Source organism: Vespa velutina, chromosome 5 (genome assembly GCF_912470025.1).
Source record: "Vespa velutina chromosome 5, iVesVel2.1, whole genome shotgun sequence".
In the NCBI taxonomy this organism is placed as follows: Eukaryota; Metazoa; Arthropoda; class Insecta; order Hymenoptera; family Vespidae; genus Vespa; species Vespa velutina.
Window position 1 is genome coordinate 336,112 of NC_062192.1, and position 13,521 is coordinate 349,632.

The following is a 13,521-nucleotide window of genomic DNA, read 5'->3' on the forward strand; positions in this document are numbered from 1 at the left end:
TATATATATATATATATATATATACACATACGTATATTGTATTAGTAATACGAGTATGTCAACAATTTTCTTTTCTTATCACAGCGAACGAGTGTCCTGCACCGGTACCAATCAAGATTCCTTTTGAATGCAGCGGTAACGAAACGGGTTTTGGTAATAGTACATCGAAAATGTCCCCGGTTCCACAATTTCCATGCTCGTTCCAACCCCAGCATAATACAGTTTTTTCATCTGTATAAAATATCAAGGTCAATTTTATAAGATAAAATGGTATATATCTTTGATTACCAGTAAGAGCTAAATTGTGCTGTGAACCAATTGAAAGTTGATTTATTTTAGGTATGTTTTCTATTAGATCTGGCTTCCAAAGTACAGCTCTTTTTTCTTGCCCTAATTGACCATAGGTATTTCTGCCCCAAGCGAAGAGCCGATTATCTGCAACAACGCATAGAATAAAAGGCTAAACAATGCCAATGCTATTTTTATATTCTGTTAGTTTTGCTCGATTATCAAATAGCGGATACCGGTTAAAATAATCGTATGCGTCCATCCTGTGTGCGTCTCTATTGGCAGATTAAAATGCACATTTGTCAATTTTGTTGGCATAGAAATAGTTGGAAAAAGCTCATTATCAATACCCAATTGTCCATAATTATTTGCACCAAAGACATATACCTCTGCTTTGTCTGTAACTACCACGGTATGATGTTGTCCACATGAAACACTCATCGAATTTTTCAATTCTGAAACTTTTTATATAATTCTTTTATTTTATCTATTGCTCTCTTTTACTTTCTTTCTAAATATCACGACGAACATTAATATTGATACTGAAACTGAAAGTGCATCTTACCATATGTAAAAGGACAATAGTTATGTTTGCTTTTCTTTTCTATGTCATCATTGAAATCGTTCTTAAGACCTAATTGTCCTTTGTTAGCTGCACCGCACACAAGAATTCGATGATCTTGAGTTATTACAGCGGTGTGCCTTAAGCCCATCGCTATTTGTTCAATATTTTCGCAAGGTATCGTTTCGATGGGTTCGTAAGAATGACGGAGCTCAAAAGGATCTATTCCTAATTGTCCAAAACTATTTGAACCCCACATATATAATTTTCCTTCGTTTGTCAATGCTGCCGAAGAATCCCATCCACAAGCGATGTCAACGATGACTTCATTTTCTAAAACTCCGCGTACTCTTTCGAAATTTAATTTATCTTCCTTTTCCGGTTGACCTAATTGTCCTTTATTATTCCATCCGCAAGAATAAACGTGTCCATTTTTATCCAAAATCAATGAATGCCCAGCACCGCCAACGATCTTTCGAATATCTTCTGCTTTAAAGGAATACGACGATAAATCAATTTCTTGTGGAAGAACGCATTGCTCCGATCTTATACCATGTCCTAATTGTCCATGAGAATTAGCACCCTACGAGAAAAACAATTGATTACAATGAAAGTGCAATTTTTTTTTTTTTGTTTTGTTTTTTTATTATACTTCTTTAACATTTAAATTTACCGCGTAGAGGACGCCACGTACGTACATATGTATATACTTTTGCAGGATATACAATAGAAAGAGTAAAATTGATTCTGAGGAATATATCCAATCGTGACAGTTAATATTTCATATAAGATCCTAATTTTGTCCTATTAATCGTAATTATAAATATCATACAATATATTAAAATTCAATGAAGCTTATCCTTTTATTTTATTTCACGATTTCAGAATCAATTGCTCTTATCGTACGTACATTCACAATCGCACATGCGATATCATATTTCGCACTATCGTTCTTAGAGCAGGTATTATTTCTTTTGACATTAAAAAATAATTTATTTATTTACCCACGATAATAGATGATACGTTGCCATTATTGAACTAGCGTTTGTTATGATATATGTGTAGATTGATTTTTCATTATCTTTAAATCTAACACTTGAAAATAATTAATACTTAAAATAACACATGACGATACATTTCATTCGTTCGAAACATGTGAAATCGATTATGTCGTATTGCATACACAACCATAGATATAATATACTTATAGATTCGCCCCGGTGACTTTCTAACGCCGTAACGAGAGAAGCAAGATCTATCTGTAGAGGTTATATTAAGTTACGTTTTCGTTTGAGATTAACATTGAAACATCATCAGCTGCTTTAATCTTAAAAAGAATTCTTTTATTAACGCACTATGACGTAAGTAGTATCGTAAAATATATCCTTACAACCTTTTGGAAATTCGTAAAATAATATGTGATAGTATATATCATTATCGTACTTTTATTTTGTAACATATGTTTTGTATTGTCTTTCTTTTTTATTTTCATTTTTAAATATCCATCATGAATACATAGTAATAAAATTTACTCCTTTACAGATCTAAAGTAACTTTTAAAATAACTCTAACTTCGGATCCAAAATTACCATTTAAAGTGTAAGTAATGTTATAAGTTGTAATCGCTTATATACAGAAGAGTGTTAACGAGGAATTGTTATTATTGAAAAATTTACAATTGTTATTGACATGTCAGAACTCTATTTTTCTCAAATATTGCATGTATTTGATAAATTTCTTGAATTATTGGAAAACTCGCATATAAGTACACAGGTCACCAAAGAGACTGTAAATAAAACTTTTGAATGTGCTAAGTTTATTGAGGCTACAGTAATTAAAGCATATAATGAAAAGATGGAAGATATATTGGAAAATTATCTTCGCCAGCATTGGATTAAAGAAAAGAAAACTAAAATATATAAGTGCAACGATCTAAAGTGTGCTTGTGATAAATTATTAGAAATATACATGAAAGATACTTCCATTGCTACCACAATTATTGATGATTTTTTAAAATTGTACATTCAATCTTTTGGGATAGATAGATTGAATAACTTTTTGCTGTGTACACTGAGGAACTCTACATGTACAAATATGATATTAGAGTCTTTGGAAGATATAGGCTTGTCCATGTCTAAAATAGAAGATGAAGCTTTGATTATGTCATGGGAATATGATCTTGAAAATGGTCAGCAGATGGAGGTATCGCAAAAAATAACAAAAATATTAGAAGATGGCCATCTTTCCAGACTTATACCCCTTTTTATAAATTTACATAATAAGAGCAAATTGAAGATGTTATTTATGAAGTGTTTGTCCTGTAAAGTCATTGAAAATGATGTATTATTTTGTTTGGCTTTAATAAATATCGAAGAGAAATTTTTTCTAAGCCTTCTAAAGGATAGTTCTGAATTTTGTATCAATTTTGTAGATACAATATTTTATTTTGGACGAAATATGTCAAAAATAAATAATGAATGGATATTAGATTCAACATTCAATTACAACGATTTACTTAAAATTATGCATAGATTATTAAATGGCCCTAATGTAGTTCATGAGTTAGTACATAGTAGACTACAATTGGCTAAGATGCAACCAGATTGTACAGTATGGCATAGCATTGAGAAAGATATTGCACAATAATGATTTCTGTATAAATAAAATGTACAACAGTAAACATTTATTTGCAACAAATTTCGTCTTTAGGTTTTATAATATATTCTCGTATATTTATATTTGTTTGTGCTTATTAATAAAATGTACACAAAAAAGTGTGTATTTAATTTGTACATTGCAAGTATTCTGTCTAAGAAGCATATTACAATTATTTTGTATTATAGAGCTTTCTATATTTACGCTTCCAGACTTAGTGTACCAGAAACTACCCCATTTACTGCTGTATTGAAATTTGCTGCTGAAGAATTTAAAGTGGCAGCAGCAACATCAGCTATTATAACTGATGATGGAATTGGTATTAATCCACAGCAAACTGCAGGCAAGTATTTAAAAAGAACAAAGATTTTCCAACAGGCTTTACCTCCTGACAATAAATTTTTAATTATAGGTAACGTGTTTCTTAAACACGGCTCTGAACTAAGGTTGATTCCTAGAGATCGAGTTGGTGGAGCTAGGTGATTCAAAACGTCTAATCGTAATTGCGCCTCATTCTTCATATATACATGAATTTAAATAATAACGAATTGAAATTAATTTTAATAAATCACGTCTATATGAAAGTTTATGCAATGGTGGTAGCAACAAATTTTACGTATATAAAAGCATAGATATAGAATAATCGAAACATTCCATCATATTATTCTTTGTAAGAACATATGCTAACCTATAAAAAAAAAAAAAAAAAAAAAAAAAAAAAAGGAAAATCACGATGTTACATCATATATTCCTGTTAAAACAAGACATAAGATTTAAACTAAATCAAATGATGATCATTATTTAATTCTAATGCAATTTGAGAATACGTAAAAGATTATGGGATTTTATCTGAATTAATGTAAATATAAGAATAGCCTAATCGAAATATAGAGAAGTTAGCCTTATTTGGTTTAATAGCTATTTAACGTTTAAACAAATCCAGTATTGTTTAAGTATTAATTAATTATACTTAATTAATAATAATAAACATATATACTAAAAATTATTTAAATAAATGCAAAATAATCGATAAATATTAATTATTTAAACGTAGAGAAATGTTTTCTGATCTTAATACATAAGAACATTGTATAACAACATTTGTTTTTTGCTGTAGTACAATTAACTATTATTTAAACATTACTGCATTTGTTTAAATATTATGTAGCTATTAACGTATAGCTAGAATATAAATTAATTTTAATCATTTTCATTGTTTGTTCCTTCTTCTAGAGAACAGTCGAATATTTCCAATGATTTTCCACTATTATCGAATCATATTTTATTTAAATAATGAATTTATTATTAAATACTTTTATAAATACAAATTTTGCAAAATATTATTTTTTTCAGTATATTTATTAGTAAAATATATAATGAATAGATATAAATTCGTTTATTATTCGATTTATTAATTATTTATTTTTTGACGTGTGTAGTAGAAAGTGAAGAGAAGATACGTATGTTTGGCAAAAACTTACGATCTGTGGCAGAATTTTATTTTGATTAATTATTTAATTCAAACGTTTTTTAAATTTTCATTATCCCAATTAATAATATATTTAATTAATATTTATTGGAGTGAAAAGTATTTAAGACGGCGCATTGCGTTTGCGTAACAGGAATTGTTCAACTGTTTGACACTACGCCATATTTATTCGTTAAGCTAAAATATTTACTGCTTGAGACAGTATCTAGTAAAAATAAAATAGTTTGTATACAGGCTTTATTTTAGCCATAAGACATTTTTCTACATAATAATAATGATATTTACAGGTACGATGGATTTATCAAAAATTATTAAAAATTTTTTCCTTCATTCTTCAATTTCCTCCTTATTAGATAAAAAAAAATTATTATACTTTGTTATTTAAATGCATTATTATTTATAAGTCAAGATTAGCTATAGAATATGTTTAGTTAATAAGATGTGATTGATTTTATAAAAAACATTGGCGTATCAGATATCCATAGATTTTATATAATTGATGAAAACGTTTATTATTGTGTTTAAATTACGGTAGCGATACTAGCGATCCTGTCGACAATACATGAATTTAACTAGTTGTTCCGAATTTTGCTTACTGTTTGATTTGACTTGAGTCGAGTTCGTTTAATCGTACATTATGTCTACTGTCCTTGTACCCGAAATTCCTGCTCCAGGATTTTCTTTCGATCTCTGCCAGCGGTAAGGAAATAATATTTCAAATAACAAATTGTCAGCCAAATTTGCCTTAAATGTTTATTTCACAGCGTACATAACCTTAATTTGAATAATATTGCTGTGTCATTTTAAACTCTTTGCTCTTTATAAAACATAAGAACACTTTTTTTATGTATTTACTTATTATCTTTATTTTTATATTGAATAGATTTAATTTGTAACGTCGAATATTTATTTTTGCAGGAATAAGTTTTTATTAAAGAAAGGATTTAAGGCTCCGTCCGCTATTAAGACAGGTACTACTATTGCAGGAGTTGTTTTCAAAGATGGAGTTGTTCTTGGAGGTGATACACGTGCCACCGAAGATTCTATTGTGGCAGATAAAAATTCTAGAAAAATTCACTACCTTGCTCAGAACATGTAGTAAGTAAACTGTTACAATCATTATTAAAATTATCAATTGTTAAATAGAATATATATCTTCAGTTTTAAGTTAATTAAGATGCAATAATGCGATAATCATTGTATTGATTCAGCTGTTGCGGAGCAGGAACTGCAGCGGATAATGAGATGACTTGTCAAATGATTGCTAGCCAATTGGAATTACATCGTTTAAACACTGGTCGTATTGTACCCGTTTGCACTGCCAATTCGATGTTCAAACAATTTTTGTTTCGGCATCAAGGTCATATTGGTGTAGCTTTGGTGTTAGGTGGTGTTGATTTAGATGGTCCACATTTGTATGCTATTTTTCCTCATGGATCTAGTGAAAAATATATGTTCACCAGTATGGGCTCGGGATCATTAGCTGCAATGGCTGTACTTGAAAGTAGATGGAAACCTGACCTGACGGTATACAATTTCTTTTTCTTAACCAAAACTCAAAATTTTCAACTTGTATCTTAAAACACTTGTATCTTAAATATTAATATATTTAATAGGAGGAAGAAGCCAAAGGGTTGGTTGCAGATGCTATTCGAGCGGGTGTTTTCAATGACTTAGCATCTGGCTCAAATGTAGATTTGTGCGTTATACGCAAAGGATCTGTCGATTATCTGCGTCCTTATGATATAGCCAATGTAAAAGGAGAACGTCAAGCGTCTTATAGATATAAAAAGGGAACTACTGCGATTCTTACTAAAACTGTGCGTCCTATAATTATAGAAGAAGAAACAGTTCGTGTAGTGGAAGCTGAACCAATGGATACTTCTTCTTGAAGATAGAGTCTGCTCTTAATTTAATATTAAATTGATAAAATTTGTGAATTTTCCTTAATAAAATCTTACATATATAATATATATATATATATATATATATATATATCTACATAGGTGAGGAATTTTTTAGGTTTCTTTGTTTTATTTTTAGAAACCATCGCGAAAATACATATTTGAAGTCCAAATAGTAAAGTAAGATTAACGCATTTATTTTAATGAATTTATAATAAAATGTGCACATGGGAAATTGAAGTTTGAAATTTTCGCAGTGATTAGAAGAGTCCTGCTGACTGCTTCAACCTCTGCCTCTTCCAGGCAGGAAGTTTCTCAAATTCGGCAGGCTCCATTTTAAATATCGCTATAAAATTATCAAAGGTAAGGTGCATTTCTTTCCGTGCAACATCAACACCAGTTGGCAAATTTTCAGCGTCGTTTTTCAATACCGATAACGGATATTTAATGAAGTTATCAAATTCCGTTGTTACTTTTCCGGTTGTCTGTATCTTAATAGACAATTCTTTCTCTTGTAAAGAGCTACATATTATTTCAAAAGATTTATAATCTCGTAGTAGATTATGATTCCAATTTTCAAAAAGTCCTATAAAAGTTGGTGGTTCCATCCCTTTTAGAAATGTAAGCAACTTCTATTATTACCAATTTAATATTAACTTTAATAGAAATGACGATATATCATACCTTGCTTAATTATAGAAATCGTTGTATTACGGTCTCTCCCTGCCGGATGGCTGTACAAGAATATCATTGCATCTTCTACACACTCTTTCAAAGATTTTGTTGCTGATAATTTGCCTAACCAAATCCAAATCATATTTCCAGCATCCAGTAACCACGTAGCCTCCGGAATAAGTGAACTTTGTCCAAAGCCAAGAACTTCTTCGCCAACAAAAATATTACCCTCCGTTTGACATCGAAAGAGATGTTTCTCCTGTTCCTCTTCGCTTTCAGCAACCTCTGTGCCGTACGTTCCACGACCTTAAAGGAAAAGAATATCAATACCGAGTAATTTAAACACATATTAAATTAAGATCTTTACCTCCCAGCTCTGCCCAGAATTCGTTGCCTTCTTTACTCTCTAAAACAAGTGGTGCATTTTTCGGTGCAAGACGTCGAGAAGCTTGTCTGGCATCACCGGTACTTCTAGCACCACACCAGACAACTGGATTAGATGAGAATAGTATGAAAACACCGCTAGAATCTAAACTACTGGATCTCGCAGGACGTTCAACGGCTTTCGACGTGTACGGCGTCGATCCGAATACCCTTACAAGATATTTTTCTGGCGCTGAAACGAGAACAGTTAAATATTGAAGTTTACGAATGTTTCCGTTGTTGGCATTCTAGACGATGCTTACGAAAATCACGATGACGTCCAGCAAGTATCTTCAATGTGCCATTATATATTTGCAACATATGTGGTGGCTCCCTGCCCTGAGAAGCTTTTATCAGTTGACCAGACTCCTCTTCAGCTATGCGACAAGCCATATCCAAAGCAGCCTCTCTGTCAAATTTTATAGTATGAACACCTTCCCAACAGTATACCTTTAGAAAAGATAACATTATATGTTTTTGGGGAAGTAAGATCTTCTATGTGTTGAAAAAGAAATCAGAGAAAGAGAGAGAGAGAGAGAGAGAGAGAGAGAGAGAGAGAGAGAGAGAGAAAGAGAGAGAGAGAGAGAGAGAGAGAGAGAGAGAGATACGCACTATCGTTCTGCACCTACGACCCTGGCCATATTTATATCTCATAACATAACATGCCTCGGCATAGTAAATTGCTCTGTCAACGACTTCGATCATGCCCTCCTTCTGATTAACTCTCCATAGAGTTTTCTCACCAGAACCATCATCGATCAATTGACATTCGGCTGCCATTCTGGGTCTCTCGTTCATGTAATCGGGTTCAAAAGTAGGTGGCAATGTTAATGGTCTCATCTTGGAGGGTTCCCATCCTCTCAACAGAGCTTTCATTTCGATTGGTTCATAACCTTGGATAGCTCTAGCAACTGGTATCGTCGCGCTATAATTCTTCTTCTTTACGAAGCCACGAGCGTTTCGGACAGCTTCTAGCTTTTCTCGAGTGTTAACGTCTCGTCCAACCCAAGCCCAAACACCAGTCTCTCCACGATCTATCAGATATACGGATCCAGAAGTGAGATCGGTACGTAAGATCGGACCGGACTTAAGTTCAGCAACTTTATATTTTCCAGATTGTTCGCAGCATTTATAGAGTTTGACAGGAGCAGGTATGTTGATTCGATGAAGACGGTCTGGTGCCACTGTTCTACAGGAAGGATCTAGGACGGTAGCAAAAAGGTGCCTGTCTCCTTTTGGAAGGGTCTGTTCGTAGCCATCCTCGACGATAATCACTCTAACGTCGTTATTATTCTCTTTCCTTTCTTCTAAAATAGCTGCCGCGTGTCTCTTATGTAACGGATCGGCAGACGATCCGAGCCACAGAAATACTGTACCTCTGTATAGTAAAAGAAATGAAATCATAAATTCAGTTGTAATGTCATACAATACGATTATAAATACCTTGAATGAACATCTATTAGAATCACATCTTTGGACGTGAAATTTTCCCAACGAACTTTGTCTAGTTCGATCAAAATCGGTATCGTAATTCCGGAAACCCTGTGCATCGTACAAGTCGGTGTCTCGAAATGAAGATTCTCTATGACGAGCCTTTGTCGGAAATACGAAAGAAATCTAGGACTTTCACGTTCTTGAGCCTCCCTCGATAGAATTGTCGCTGAAATCTGTGAATCTAATTCGGCTGCACGTAAGGCTGCGGCACCGGAAATCGTAGCATCGCAACTGGATCCAATCCAAAAATGGATGGCACGTATCGAAGATACTCCTTTTAAATCCTTTATCTAATCGAAACGATTAAAATCCGCGTGATATTTTATAAGTTATTAACAATAAGTTGCACGATTATTTTTATTCAATTACCGGCATTCCAGGATACGGCAGAGGACCATCTTTGGAAGATACTGCATAAATAATATAGGCTGATTCCGTTAGGAAAAATCCTATGTTATTTGTTGAAACAGCTGTGGCACGTAAACCTTGCTGTAGACAAAAATGATATTTAAATTTATCATTCAATTTTTCCTCCTTTTCTTTTCTTTTTCTTTCTTTTTTTTTTTTTTTTTTTTTTTTTTTTTCTTTTTGGTAAGGAATTGTCGATCGTTGCAATGAAGATTTATAAAATTTACATTTTACAGATACGGCATAGAAAAGATGTTTAATACCGATTAGAATAAAAATACCTCAATTTTCCAGACTCGGAAAGTACTGCTATCCTTTGGTACGTTCTTGAAGATATCACCAGTAGAATCGTCGGAACGGCAACTTCTCTCATCCTGCACGAACATATTTGATAGATCCGGATAAACCACAATGGCATTTGACATATTTTACAAGAATTATGGTGAAAGTTCTTCGTGAAACGAGTCGAATGAAGAGGAAACGGCCGATTTTTTAAGCGATACAACGAAGCGAGGCGAAGTACAGGAAGTTGAATTGTTCACCCTAACTATAATTAGTAACGGTATGTTTAGGAAAGCGTGATATTAACCGGTCAACAATCGGTATCAAACATTTAGTATTTTGCCTATCGTTATCAGCAACAAGATTTTATGCATTCGAAGAGTTAGAACGTTTCCTATCGGAAAAAATACGCAATAAATCGACTTTATCTCGAATAAACGTGCTATTTCGTTGATTGTAGTTAGTTTATTATTAAAATATCGATAATATACGCGCGTAGTTTTTAAAAATCATTCTGGGTTAACGAATTGAGCTTTCTTTCCAGGTAAATTTTCGAATTCGTTAATTAATTGAAAATATTTGTTCTGAAATTTGGAAGAAGATTTTTGAAAGACATTAAGAACGACAAGACTTTTTCATTATCATTTCCTTGTCATACGAATTAAGAAGTGTACGAATCTTTCCCTACGATCTAGCAATACTCTTTCTAACTCTCGTTGAATATTCGTGCATTTCGCAACGCGGAGAAACGCGGACCGGTATCCGTATACTACGATCGCTGTCAGAAAACTGGGGTATGAGAACTCACGAGAGCGAGATCCTCTAGTTAGGATCCAACGAGTACGTTCTCAGGTAATCCGTATGATCGTGTTCGTACGTGATTATATGTCCTGTCTCGTGTTTGTTTCTGCCTTTTCTAAGATCATTATGCATATAGGTCTACCTCTATGTACAGGACGTTCCTAAAATCTTTAATCAATTTATTGATAAAGATGATCGTATATAAGAATACTTATAAAAATAATTTTTAATTTCGAACATATTATTCGTAAAAAGTCTTTGAGATTTTTACGTTAAAAATCTTACTTAATGTAAATTTTTTTAATGATTTAAATACGTCTAATATATCTAATAAGATTGTAAAATTTCTATTTTTTCTTCGACGGCACGTTTCTAAGTAAATTTAGAGAAAAACATTTTTAGGCCTTATCTTTTGTTTCGTAAAATTTTGTAGGAACACTCTGTATATCTGTACAATCTACATAATTTAAGTGACATCGGACGCATTCTCCACTTGACGCACGAATTGGTACTCGCACGCACACGCAGTTAGTCCGTCGCCTTTGATTTCCTGTGTACTCGAAGTTTTCATTCATACCAACGTGTTATATGCATTTCCGCGAGAGAGCACGTGCTCTTATACAACTGTTGCTAACGATTAGTTGGCGTTATTTTACTTATTGAATGGATGCGTTTAGATTTTAATGCTCGTACCGGTATTTCTACTTATTTACTACGACCTGTAGTGATAAATCGTTATCGTCGTTAGTTGGAAGATTCGAAATCTTGTCGTATTTCTTTAATTAACTCTTCCACAAGTTTGATCTTTATTAACGCGACAGATGCTCGATGAATGTGCCGTTGCGAGCGCTTGACACACATGCATTGTACCTTACATCCGCTTGTGTAAACTTTTTAGAATTATCATTGCGTTTTGCACGACCGACATTTTTACATTTTTCGTCCTACAGATGCAGAAAATATATTCAGATTCTAAAGAAAATCAAAAGGATATCAAGGAAGGAATAATCTAACACGCGATTAAAATAGTTACTCAACGTAACATTAATTTGTAACATCATTATATTTGCATGTACTATTATACATGCATACTTACATATGTAATACTTGCATATATAAGTATATATACTTATGGACTTAAATGACTGCTGCTTAAGCATCGTTCGCGACAATCATTTCTGGCAGGAAATAACGGCCATGTTCTACGTACGCCTACTACATCGTTTGCGTGGTCTTCGTCTTCTTCTTTGGCATCGAGTTACGCGAAAACATAGAAATTCGTGTTCTCTCGAGCGCGACGGATTTAACGCGCATCCTTTCTTTCGCAACAGCACGCAGCTACGTCGGTGAAAAGATAATTTTCTTTTTTTCTTTTTTTTCTTTCTACCCAAGATAGAAAGGCACAATTCTCTTTTAGCCTTTATAATAATTTATTCTTCGTGTAAAAACAAAATATATTTAACACCGCACGAAAGAGAAAGCACCGTCGAAAATTGAAAGATTGTTCATTCGGATGTAGAATATAACGTGCCCGTAGAAATGTTCAGTTTCTTATCTGATTATTCGTATGCTTTAACTGGTTCCTCTTTGTTTAAGCTCTCAGATAATAATCATAGAATCCTTTCTTAATATGTTGCAGATTCGCTATCAAGTCGAAAAGACAATTAATACAGAGAAATAGGGGAAGTCGAAAAAGGGAAGAAGCAAAAGGGCAAAGCCATTGTCGTCTCTTTGTAAACGAATCATGGATCATTATTTCTAACTCACCCATTTATTGTTAGAGAAATCCATTTTTATTCCTTTGTCGTCACGTCCTTGTGCCATTTAATTTTAAGGTAGAGCCGTTTAATGTTATTTTTTTGGTGAAAAATCGAAGAATGATTGGTTAAAGGCGCTAAGAAGGATAACGTGATAGCTCTCACGCGAAACGACGCTTAACTGTACGCGGAACAACTGATACTGCACATTCGTGGCTAAAAAAGAAACCATACCGGTACGGACTCGTCCGGAAGTGGGTCCGGAACTCTGATCGGCCAGCCGTAACACACGGGTAACTTGGTGAATACACGCAGAACCATGCGGGCATAGCCTCGACGGCGTTGGTGCATTCATTTCATCTCAACTCACCTGAACGTACCTGTTCGACTTGCGATTATCTTATTCAAAGTCACGATCAAAAGCTCTTTTAATGATGAGATTAGAATTATTGTTTACATTTCGTCTATATGTACATAATGAACATTTATAATGATTTTTTTCGGTATTAAATAACTATATACTAATAAGAAATTTTATAATCCTTGAACATAGGCAACTTTTTCTTACATACATGCCTGTAGGAATGGTTTGCCTACCACTTGGGGATAAAGAATTGTTTCTTATTACGCTGTTCGTCGTTTCCATTTTTATCATGATTCACGCTTACGTCTAGACGTAATAATCCTTGACCGATTTTGATGAACAGGGTCTCATTTTAAAGATAAAGATTTAAACGAGGAGATGATTTATTATAATTATCGAAAATGCTTTATTTTCCTTCA

The 13,521-nt window shown here is 33.2% G+C and overlaps 4 protein-coding genes across 10 annotated transcripts; 2 read left to right on the forward strand and 2 right to left on the reverse strand.

The window, feature by feature from the left end:
• Window positions 1–7: 7 nt before the first annotated feature.
• On the reverse strand, window positions 8–2,149 carry LOC124949341 (secretion-regulating guanine nucleotide exchange factor). 4 transcript variants are annotated; one of them, XM_047494275.1, is made up of 5 exons: window positions 1,855–2,149; window positions 854–1,433; window positions 525–749; window positions 316–435; window positions 8–231 (listed from the first exon to the last, which is right to left on the reverse strand). In XM_047494275.1, the coding sequence occupies exons 1-5, from the start codon at window positions 1,879–1,881 to the stop codon at window positions 59–61; spliced, it is 1,125 nt and encodes a 374-aa protein (XP_047350231.1). In that variant the 5' UTR covers window positions 1,882–2,149; the 3' UTR covers window positions 8–58. The 4 variants fall into 4 exon arrangements, with proteins under 4 accessions (XP_047350231.1, XP_047350227.1, XP_047350228.1 ...); XM_047494273.1 differs by having other exon boundaries at window positions 9–231; window positions 289–435; window positions 1,855–2,139; XM_047494271.1 differs by having other exon boundaries at window positions 8–435.
• LOC124949346 (ubiquitin-fold modifier 1) lies at window positions 626–5,284 on the forward strand. Of its 3 annotated transcripts, XM_047494288.1 has the most exons (6): window positions 1,591–1,663; window positions 1,736–1,812; window positions 2,061–2,211; window positions 2,393–2,449; window positions 3,718–3,848; window positions 3,918–5,284. In XM_047494288.1, the coding sequence occupies exons 3-6, from the start codon at window positions 2,207–2,209 to the stop codon at window positions 3,986–3,988; spliced, it is 264 nt and encodes an 87-aa protein (XP_047350244.1). In that variant the 5' UTR covers window positions 1,591–1,663; window positions 1,736–1,812; window positions 2,061–2,206; the 3' UTR covers window positions 3,989–5,284. The 3 variants fall into 3 exon arrangements, with proteins under 3 accessions (XP_047350243.1, XP_047350244.1, XP_047350242.1); XM_047494287.1 differs by having other exon boundaries at window positions 626–1,812; XM_047494286.1 differs by lacking the exons at window positions 1,591–1,663; window positions 1,736–1,812; window positions 2,061–2,211; window positions 2,393–2,449; window positions 3,918–5,284 and adding an exon at window positions 2,456–3,052 and having other exon boundaries at window positions 3,718–3,851.
• Window positions 5,276–12,981, reverse strand: LOC124949331 (villin-1). 2 transcript variants are annotated; one of them, XM_047494242.1, is made up of 10 exons: window positions 12,749–12,861; window positions 12,078–12,625; window positions 10,180–10,272; window positions 9,860–9,979; window positions 9,440–9,780; window positions 8,609–9,374; window positions 8,260–8,446; window positions 7,941–8,189; window positions 7,583–7,879; window positions 5,276–7,508 (listed from the first exon to the last, which is right to left on the reverse strand). In XM_047494242.1, the coding sequence occupies exons 4-10, from the start codon at window positions 9,863–9,865 to the stop codon at window positions 7,159–7,161; spliced, it is 2,196 nt and encodes a 731-aa protein (XP_047350198.1). In that variant the 5' UTR covers window positions 9,866–9,979; window positions 10,180–10,272; window positions 12,078–12,625; window positions 12,749–12,861; the 3' UTR covers window positions 5,276–7,158. The 2 variants fall into 2 exon arrangements, with proteins under 2 accessions (XP_047350198.1, XP_047350197.1); XM_047494241.1 differs by lacking the exon at window positions 12,078–12,625 and having other exon boundaries at window positions 12,749–12,981.
• Window positions 5,440–7,020, forward strand: LOC124949344 (proteasome subunit beta type-7). The gene is made up of 4 exons (XM_047494282.1): window positions 5,440–5,693; window positions 5,913–6,092; window positions 6,206–6,521; window positions 6,611–7,020. Exons 1-4 carry the CDS (start codon window positions 5,632–5,634, stop codon window positions 6,884–6,886), a joined length of 834 nt encoding a protein of 277 aa, XP_047350238.1. The 5' UTR covers window positions 5,440–5,631; the 3' UTR covers window positions 6,887–7,020.
• Window positions 12,982–13,521: the final 540 nt, after the last annotated feature.

What these genes read in the sequence shown, in the direction of transcription:
- LOC124949341 (XM_047494271.1), bottom strand. Translation starts at nt 1,881, where the DNA reads ATGGCAACGTATCATCTATTATCGTGG. An exon ending in CGTATCATCTATTATCGTGG is followed by an intron (nt 1,434 to 1,854) that starts GTAAATAAATAA and finishes TTTTTCTCGTAG; the next exon opens with GGTGCTAATTCTCATGGACA. An exon ending in GCATACGATTATTTTAACCG is followed by an intron (nt 436 to 524) that starts GTATCCGCTATT and finishes GCGTTGTTGCAG; the next exon opens with ATAATCGGCTCTTCGCTTGG.
- LOC124949344 (XM_047494282.1), top strand. Translation starts at nt 5,632, where the DNA reads ATGTCTACTGTCCTTGTACCCGAAATTCCTGCTCCAGGATTTTCTTTC. An exon ending in TCTTTCGATCTCTGCCAGCG is followed by an intron (nt 5,694 to 5,912) that starts GTAAGGAAATAA and finishes TTATTTTTGCAG; the next exon opens with GAATAAGTTTTTATTAAAGA. An exon ending in GATGGAAACCTGACCTGACG is followed by an intron (nt 6,522 to 6,610) that starts GTATACAATTTC and finishes TATATTTAATAG; the next exon opens with GAGGAAGAAGCCAAAGGGTT.
- LOC124949331 (XM_047494241.1), bottom strand. Translation starts at nt 12,805, where the DNA reads ATGGCACAAGGACGTGACGACAAAGGAATAAAAATGGATTTCTCTAAC. An exon ending in ATTCTGGGCAGAGCTGGGAG is followed by an intron (nt 7,880 to 7,940) that starts GTAAAGATCTTA and finishes TTTTCCTTTAAG; the next exon opens with GTCGTGGAACGTACGGCACA. An exon ending in GATTTCTATAATTAAGCAAG is followed by an intron (nt 7,509 to 7,582) that starts GTATGATATATC and finishes CATTTCTAAAAG; the next exon opens with GGATGGAACCACCAACTTTT.
- LOC124949346 (XM_047494286.1), top strand. Translation starts at nt 2,540, where the DNA reads ATGTCAGAACTCTATTTTTCTCAAATATTGCATGTATTTGATAAATTT.